Genomic DNA, 9,321 nt, shown 5'->3' with positions numbered 1-9,321 from the left:
GCTCGGAGGCCGAGCGCACCTTCCTGCACATGGGCCGCACCATGAAGGAGGACCTGGAGGCCGTGGTGCAGCGCCTCAAGCCGCTCTTCCCCGCCGAGTTCCACGTGGTGGCGGCCTACGCCGAGAGCTACCACCAGCACTTCGCCGCCCACATGGCCGCCATGGCGACGCGCCAGCTGGACAAGCGGGACACCTACATGCTGCTGGTCTGGGTGCAGAACCTCTACCCCAAGTGAGCAAGACAGCAGGGGCCACAGGGTGTCCAGGCTGCGGGAACTGGCACAGAGGTCTTTCCCCAAATGCACGAGTAGGGTCAGCATGTGCTGGATGTGGTTCAAGCTTGACCTAGCTTTGGAGCAGTGGCTAGGCTGCAGGAAGGGGTCTGTGAGTCCGAGGGTCCTGGTCTAAGAACAAAGGGCGGGGCTTGGACTCGGCTGGGTATAATCCAGGGGGCCTGGGCTCTGGGTATCTCACAGCATCCTCGTGGCATCCAGGCCTCAGGGAGCACGCAGAGAAGTCTGTGGGTGATGACTCTGGGGAGCACAGTAGTGGGACCTTGCCTTGCCTGGTAGCGTCCCAGTGGGAACTCAGTGAGGGACAAGATCTGGGACAAGTGAGCTTTGCCCTTGAAATTCTTAAGATCCTTCAGAAAGGTGTTACTCACGTTCTGAGCTGGGGAGACTGAGGCACGGAACACGGCAGGGACCTCATCAGTCATTCAGTTTGCACTTATCGTGCTCCCAACCCCAAGAAGGGTGAAAAATACAGAGGAGATCAGGGACTGAGGGAATCCAAAGTTGAGGCCATGACACAGGCTAGGCAGTCTTGGAAGGCAGCCTGGAGGAGGAGGATTGCCACTAGACAGAACCTGCCTTATCTGGGAAGTAGGGAATGCACAGTCTTATGGGTGAGAGAAGCCAAGCAGGAAATGAGAGGGCAGGCACAAAGGAAGCTGGAGGAATGTCTGAGGCTGAGCTGGGGTCATTCTGGGAGCTGAGCAGGGCTTCTCCATGGGGAACTCCCAGGAAGGGGAAACAGCAGGAGGGCAGGGCAGGTGGTCTGTTGGCCTGGCCCCTGCAGTACAGGGTGGTCCCAGGAGCCCTTGCAGCTGCAGCTGCTCAGGCAGAGGCTCCGGGATCCCATCTAGGTTAGGTCCACCTGACTCCTGTCCCTAGCATCTCGATCTCAGAGGAGATGCCTGCCCTTCTCACGGGTCCATGGGGGGGCCAGGGACAGACTTGAATTCCTTAGAGATGGCCAGGCCTAGGGGGCCAGTGCTTCCTGCAGGGCCCAGCCTGAAGTGTGGAATTGGGATGGAGGAAGTCTAGTTGTACCCAGGTCAGCCATATTTGAGGATTCTGAGTTTAGCACAGATCTCTGGAGGTGGAGGCAGGGAGGCGGTGTCCCAAAATCATAGTCAAGTCCAGCGTGGCCAGGATGTGAGGAGCAGAGGGTCATCATGGCTGTGGCTAGGGGACCAGAGAGGACATTCTGAAGCCTCTGGACAGATCCAGCGCCTGGAGGCAATGCCAGGCTGGAGAGGTCGCCAGAAACTCTGGGGCCACGCAGAGACCATGAAAGTGAGCTGTTCTTCCCAGTCTGACCACACCCTGGGCTGGGAAAGCAGAGTGCTGGGATGGTGGGGGTTGGGCGGAGCGGAGCCTTGTCTCAGAGACCCTGGGCTTTATCTATAGGGGAGAGGTGTAGGGAGCAGATCCCCCCGAAAGGGGACTCTGGCCAACAAGTAGAGGAGAGATTACTTCAGATTAGAGCTGGGGCAGGGAGACCTGAGAGGAGCCTGGTGGGATCTGGGGACCTGGGGTGATAGATTTCAGGAGACATTTGGGGGAAGAACGGTGAAGAATGGGGGGTGAGGACGCTCTCAGGTTTGGCTGAAGTCAGACTTGGCTGCTGGGGAAGGTGGGTCAGGGTCGGGGTCAAATTCAAGTTAAGGAATGGTGTCTGAAGATAATGTTCTTTATGTAGCATCTTTTTACCCATAGTGATGTCATCAAAAGCCCCAAACTAGCCCATGAGCTGCAGGGCATCGAACTGGGGAGCCTCCTGCCCGCCAAAGAGATCCAGCGGCTAGAGGCCACATTCCTGACCAAACAAGTGGTGAGTTCCCCAGTCACAGGCCAGGGTGGTAGCAGTGGGCAGGAAGCAGACCGGATGTGAGCAAGGGACAGATAGAAGTCTGCAGTAACAAACAGCCAGGCGAGAGTGTGGGACTGTGAGGCAGAGAACTGGCAGAGTGACACAGGACCTGGGAACTCGGGGGCTGGATGGCAGGGTCAGGGCTGGGCCCCGGGTCTCTGGGCTCTGAGGGCCCTTCCTTCAGTTAGCCTCTCTAGCTGGGCAGGGCCAGCTCTAGGACTTGGAACATTTGGGCCAGAGGCGGTGGCAGAAGAGTGAGGCCACCAGCAGTGACTGTGAAAGGAGCCTATCCCCCTGATGGGCTGTCACCCGTTCCAGGCCAGTGCGAAGGAGCTGATGGCCAAGGCCCTCAAGGAGGAGCTGCAGCACTGGGATGATGACGTGCAGCCCCAGCAGCTGGACGGCCACTATCACAATGAGCTCACCATTGACGTCATGCAGGTACCAGTCTATACGGGGGTGCACGGGGTACAGACACAGCCCACACTGGGGCCCGGAGGGAGCCTCCAGTGGAGCAGCCCCTCCCAGCATCACCCCTGCACACCACCTAACCCACCTTAGTCCTGCCCTGTCCAGCTCGCCCATTGTCCCCACAGATCATCTCCCAGAGCCTGGACATGGCGGAGGAAATCACTGCAGACCTTGGTGAGCAGATGACACGGCCGTTACTGACAGAGCTGGCTGCCTTCCTCAGGAGGTGAGTGGCCTTGCGTGTGGCACACACGGGGTCTTTGTGGCCCAGGTGGGAGTCCTGCCCCCTGTACTCATAGTGGCCAGAGTCCTCACCCCCACCCCCACCTCTTCCTGACCATGTCCACCTCCAAGGGAGCTCCCCTTCACCCCCACTGCCCAATCATTCTCCCTGAAGCACTGCCTCTCGCTGCCAAGATGGTGTCCCACCCCTGTGTCCCTGCTCCTTTCTGGTTCCCCGGACGCTGTGGCCTCTAGGATGCCTGAGCCAGCACCCCCTGCCCATATTGCAGTGGTCTTCTGCAATAGACCAGCGGGGCAGTGGATCTGAGCGGTCCCTCTTCAGGACCCAAGGGTGCCCAGCTCTGCCCTGAGGGGAGCCGATACCGGAAAATGGAAGCTAAAAGGGAAGGGCTGTGACCCGAGGGAGGCTGGGGGACCCTGACACAGGTCATTCTCATTTGGTCCTTAGTGGGTGGGTTTCTGCTCGTTTTCTCAGCTACCTAAGTGCCTTTATGAAATTTCTGGAGAACGGTGAAAAGAAGAGAAACTACAGGGCCAATGTCATCGCCAACATCAACAACTGCCTGTTCTTCCGGTGAGGCTGGGGATGGACCCAGAAGGGCAGGATGGAGGAGAGAGAGGGTCTCAGGGAGGTGGGCGTTCAGGGTAGGGGCAGAGACTGGAGAACAGGAGTGAGGTTGGGGCAGGTGGGCTTGTCAAGGGCTGGGCAGGGTTCTCCTCTGAACTCCCTATCTTACAAGTTAAGCAGTTAATGATGTTAGCAGACTGGGGCAGGGAGCAGTCAAGGCCCCGTAGGTGAATGCCAGGTGGTAGGGTGGTCACTGCCCTGGGTTAGAGATGAGAGGGCCTGGACTTGAGCTCACAGGGTGGGAACCATGGAAAGTTCTAGAGGGCAGGGCATGGTTTAGGAAGATTCATCCAGGGCTGGCCGGGTCCCTGGGTGTGGGCTTGTGTGACCTTCCTGCTCCGCCTGCCAGGACGTCCATGGTGCAGAGGTGGCAGAGCCTACAGGACACCCACAGCCACGTGCTACACCCCCTGGACGAGCTCAAGGCCCGCGGCTATGATGCTCTGCTCCAGAGCCTGTTATTAAACTTGAAGGTAGGAGCATCTTCTCCTCGACCAGGCTGGGTCGGTGTCTGTGGGGAGGAATGGTGGGAGCTGAGGGGGAGGCTGGCTCCAGGCTGTGGGGAGGGACACTGGGCATGGGAGCTGTGGAAGGCTCTGGACCCCACTCCCACCTTTGGCTGAGTAAGCTGGCCCAGGTTAGGAGACAGGGGTTTGGGTTTCTGTTGGAGGAGTTTCCTTGCCCATTCTCAAGTTTGCACACCCTTCCTCACTCCCCATGCCCACCTGCTGCCCCACATCCTGCTCTCACCCCATCCCAGTGTCACTCAGCCGTCTATCCCTGCTGCCACGAGCCATGAGCTTGCAGAAAGCCCACAGAAGGGTTATATAGGAATCTCCTAAAGGAAGAAGAAGGTTGCCCTGCCCATGCTGGCTGGGTGCCCCTATGGTCCTCAGTAGCGAGGCAGGCGTCCATGGGCTGCCAGGTGCCTGGCTGTGATCAGTCATAACCCTGGCTGTCTCACCCCAAGCTCTTCCAGCCTTGTTTATACCCCAAACTAGGAGTAATTAAAATCCACTCCTAAGTGTTTAAGTTGAATTTGTAAGTAAGTCAGAACGGTGCACACGAGTCTGATTTAGTATCATTAGTTGAGCTGCAATACTGAGAGATGCTATGGGGAAAGTCTTGAAGCATCCAGGAAGCATTCAGAGGGCAGGGACATGAGAACATCAAAATCCTCATTCAAGAAGCATCAAAAGAAGGAATACATGAAGTCACTTTAAAAAAAAAAGAGTTTGTAAACACACACACACACACACACACAGGCAGACTTAGTCAACACTGAAAAATTTCAGGGAGTAGCATATGACAAAGATCCACTGGTGATGAGGGAAGAAATTCAAGCTGCACTCAAAGCATTGGCAAAAAAACCAAATAAGGCCCCAAGAATCATGGGATACAATTGACATGTTACAACTAACAGATGCAGCCCTAGTCGTGCTCACTAATCTGTGCAAGGAAATTTGAAAGACAACAACCTGGCCAACTGACAGAAAGAAGTCCCTGTTTTGTCTATTCCCAAGAAAGATAATCCAACGGAATGTGGAAATATCCAATAATATCACATGCAAGAAATACACTGCTGACGATCATTCAAAAATGGCTAGAATAGTGTATTGACAGAAGGTCAAGCAGGGTTTAGAACAGGCTGTGGCACCAGGGATATTATTGCTGATGTGAGCTGGATCTTGGATGAAACCAGAAGAATGTCTATTTGTGTTTTATTGATTATACCAGAGCTTTTCAACTGTGCGGATCATAACAAACAATGGCTAACCTTGAGAAGCCTGGGAATTCTAGGACATTTAATTATGCTCATATGAAACCTATACTAAGACCAAGAAGCTGTTGTCTGAACAGAGCAAGGGAACATTGCATGGTTTAAAATTGAGAAAGGTGTGTGTGTCAGGGCTGTATCCTTTCTCTATACCTATTTAGTCTATATGCTGAGCAAATCATTTGAGAAGCTGGACTTTGTGAAGGAGAATAGGGCATCAGCTTGACTTTATGAAGAAGAACATGGCATCTCCAACCTGTATTGTGACACAACCTTGCTTGCTAAAAGTGAGGAGGACCTTTGGCACTTACTGCAGAGGATCAAGGACTGAAGTCTTTAATATAGATTATATCTCAACATCAAAAAACAAACAATCTTCATCACTGGGCCAATAAGCAATATCATATTAAATGAAGAAAAAAGATTGACATTGTCAAGTATATAATCTTGTTTGCATCCACTATCCACACCCTTGGAACCAGCAGTCAGATCTGGAGATATATTGCGTAGGGAAAGTCTGCTATCAGAGACCTCTCCAAAGTTCTGAAGAGCAATGATGTCAGTTTAAAGACTAAGGTGTGCCTCATCCAAGCCATAGTCTTTCCATTCACCTCCTATGCATCTGAGAACTGGACAATGAATAAGGTTGACAGGAGAAGAATCAAAGCCTTTGAGTTCAGGTGCTGAGGAAGAATGCTGAATATCCCATGGACTGAATATCCTATAGAAAGACAAAGGGACATGTCTTGGAGAAGATGCAACCAGAGTACTCCTTAGAGGCAAGGATGACGAAGCTTCATCTCACATGTTCAGGACTTGTTATTAGAAGAGGCTATTCCTTGAAGAAAGGCGTCATGCTTGGTAAGGTAGGGGGACTGTGAAAGAGAGGAAGACCCTTAAGATTAATTGATACAATATCTTTGGCAGTGGGCACAAGTGTGTTGGCATGATAAGGATGGCACGGGATAGTTGCACTCCACTGAGTGACACTTAACAGTAGCATTCTAATGTCTTCATATATAGCATGCATTTTACTTTTTTAGTCGTATAAAACCAGGCGCCCTGGGAGCATAATCGGTAACGTGTCTCATGGCTAACCAAAAGGTCTACAACTCAAATCCATGGGAGAAAGATGGGCCAAAGACTTCCAGCCGATGGAGACTAATTCTGAGTCAGAACTGACTTGACAGGATTTTTAAGACATATGGTCTAGTGGCAAGAAGCTGCACTGCAATCCCTAAGGCATGCAGTTCAAGGACACCAGCTGCTCTGTAGGAGAAGGATGGACAATCTCCTCCCGTGCAATTAACTGCCTCTGAAAACCCATCAGAAGGTCAGCTGTGGGTTGGTTCTGATTCTATGGTACTTAAAAACAACATAAAGCATTTAAGAAACATTTCCGAATCCACCAAAACATCTTAAATGTGAAATATTGTAACTGTCATAATAATGCAGGAATAATAAAAGTAGCCGCACACAACCCTGCTTGCTGAAAGTGAGGAGGACCTGAAGCATTTGTTGCAGAAGGTCAGGGACTGCAGTCTTCAATATGGATTGAAGCTCAATATCAAGAAGACAAATATCCTCCGCACTGGGCCAATTGGCAGCATCATGATGGATGATGAAGAGATTGAGATTGTTGACAGCTTCAGTATGTTTGGCTCTACAATCAACACTCTTGGTACCAGCAGCCAGAAAATTAAAAGATTAATTCTATTGGAACAGTCTGCTGTCAAAGACCTCTCCAAAGTACTAAAGAGCAACAATGCTTAGTCTGGAGACTAAGGTGCATCTGGTACTAGCTATGATCGTTGCAAATACTTGCTATTCATCAGAGAGCTGGACAATGACTAGGGATGATAGAAGGAGAGTAGATGCTTTTGAGCTGTGGTGCTGGAGATTATTGAATATACCATGGACTGCTAGGAGAACAAATAAGTTTGTCCTAGAGAGGGTGAAAACAGGCTACTCCTTGGAGGCAAGGATTCTGAAGCTTCATCTGACATACTTTGGACATGTTGCAAGGTGGGATCAGTCCTTGGAGAGGGACATCATGCTTGGGAGGGTGGAGGGACAGTGCAGGAGAGGAAGACCCTCTATGAGATAGATTGATTCAGTCACTGGGGTAATGGTGATAGGTGTATTGGAGACAATAAGATTGGCAAGGGATAGAACAGGGTTTAGGGCTGTTGTACATAGCGTCGCTATGATTTGCAGGCAACTTGATGGCACATAACAACAACAATATGGAGAAGAAGGATCAGTAGTTGAAAAACAGGCTTGGTGACAGAAATGAGGCTGGAGATAAAATTATAGAATTGTGTACAGTCAATGATTCATTCATTGCAAATATCTAATAAGAAACATAATGACTATATACATGGACCTTACCTGATGGTCCTCACAGAAATCAGATTGACAACATCTGTGAAAGAATCCCTGGAGAAGCTCAATATAAATTGTGAAAAGTAGGCCAGGTGCTGGTTGTGAACAGACCATCATACCCAAGTTCAAACTGAAGCTAAAGAAAAATCAATTCCACAAGAACCAAAACTTGCCTTTACATCTATCCCACCTGAATTAAATAAACCTTCTCAGGAACAGATTTGAGACCTTAAACACTAATGAGCAAAGGTCAGATGAGCTGTGGGAGGATATAAAGAATATTATCCTTGAAAAATGTAAAAGATCATTACAAAGACAGAGGAGGAAGACTGAAAATGAATGTTGGAAGAGACTCTGAATATTGCACTAGAGCACCAAGAAACCAAAGCCAAGGGAAGAAACCAAGAAGTTAAGGAGCTGAACAGATTTTAAAGGACAGCACAAGAAGACAGAGCAAAATATTATAATGAAATGTGCAAAGAGCTAGAATGAGAAAATCAAAAGAGGTCGAACTCGCTCATTTCTTAAGCTGAAGGAATTAAAGAACAAACTCAAGCCTTGAGTTCAATACTTAAGGATGCTTTGGGCAGAATAATGAATGATCCAGGAAGCATCAAAAGAAGAGAGAGTCCCTGTACCAAAAAGAACTGACTGATGCAGAAGAATTTCATGAAACAACTTAGGTTCAAGAGGCAACGGTGATGAAGGAGGAAGTTCAAGCTGCTCTGAAGGAGCAGAAAACAAGGCCCCAAGAATTTGTGGAATACCAATTGACATATTTCAGCAAACAGATGGAGCTCTGGAAGTGCTCCGTAGGCTATGCCAAGAAAACTGGAGGACAACTGCCTGAACAACTGAGTGGAAGAGATCTATATTTATTCCATTCCAAAAATAGGTGACCCAGCAGAGTGTGGAAATTATCAAAGAAATCACTAATATCACGCCCAAGCAAAATCCTGCTGAAGATTATTCAAAAGTGACTGAAACAGTACATCAACAGAGAACTACCAGAAATAAAAGGTAGGTTTAGAAGAAGCCATGGGACTAGGGACATCATTTCCTATGATAGATGGATCTTGGCTGAAAGCAAAGAACAATGACTGTGTTTCATTGATTATGCAAAGGCAATTGACTGTGAGGATCACAATAAATTGTGGCTGACTCTGAGAAGAATGGGAATCCCAGAACACTTGATTGTGCTCGTGCGAAACCTATACTTGGACCAGGCAGCTGTTATTAGAACAGAGGAAAGGAATCATTGCATGATTCAAAATCAGAAAAACAGTATATCAGGGATGTGTCCTGTCTCCATATATTTTCAATCTGTATGCAGAACAGATCATTTGAGAGACTGAGTTTTATTTGCATTAGGAAAATCTGCTGTCAAGGACTTCTCCAGAGTGCTGAAGAGCAAAGATGTCAGTCTAGAGACTAAGGTGTGCCTTATCCAGGCCATAGTCTTCACAATTACTTGCTATGCGTCAGAGAGCTGGACAATAACCAAGGATGGCAGAAGAATCAATGCCTTTGAGTTACAGTGTTGGAGAAGAGTTTTTAATTTTAATATACCATGGACTACCAAGAGAACTGAAGATCAAGCAATGAAGCCTTCAGTATGGATTGCATCTCAATTGTCAAGAAGGCAATGATTCTTTTTTTT

General features: G+C 49.3%; 1 protein-coding gene across 1 annotated transcript in view; it reads left to right on the top strand.

Moving 5' to 3' along the window:
• The window catches only part of LOC102860823 (tumor necrosis factor alpha-induced protein 2-like), a 20,086-nt gene that overhangs the window by 2,853 nt on the left and 7,912 nt on the right, over positions 1-9,321 (top strand). Inside the window, exons 2-7 of the mRNA XM_006879088.1 lie at positions 9-232; positions 2,004-2,118; positions 2,476-2,598; positions 2,754-2,854; positions 3,347-3,445; positions 3,849-3,972. Coding sequence (XP_006879150.1) covers positions 30-232; positions 2,004-2,118; positions 2,476-2,598; positions 2,754-2,854; positions 3,347-3,445; positions 3,849-3,972 — 765 coding nt within the window. The 5' untranslated portion in view covers positions 9-29. The remainder of the gene's footprint in view (positions 1-8; positions 233-2,003; positions 2,119-2,475; positions 2,599-2,753; positions 2,855-3,346; positions 3,446-3,848; positions 3,973-9,321) is intronic.

Source organism: Elephantulus edwardii, unplaced genomic scaffold (genome assembly GCF_000299155.1).
Source record: "Elephantulus edwardii isolate Elephantulus edwardi_28Jun2011 unplaced genomic scaffold, EleEdw1.0 scaffold00002, whole genome shotgun sequence".
In the NCBI taxonomy this organism is placed as follows: Eukaryota; Metazoa; Chordata; class Mammalia; order Macroscelidea; family Macroscelididae; genus Elephantulus; species Elephantulus edwardii.
The sequence above is the reverse complement of the archived record's forward strand: the minus strand, read 5'-3'. Positions and strand labels throughout refer to the sequence as shown.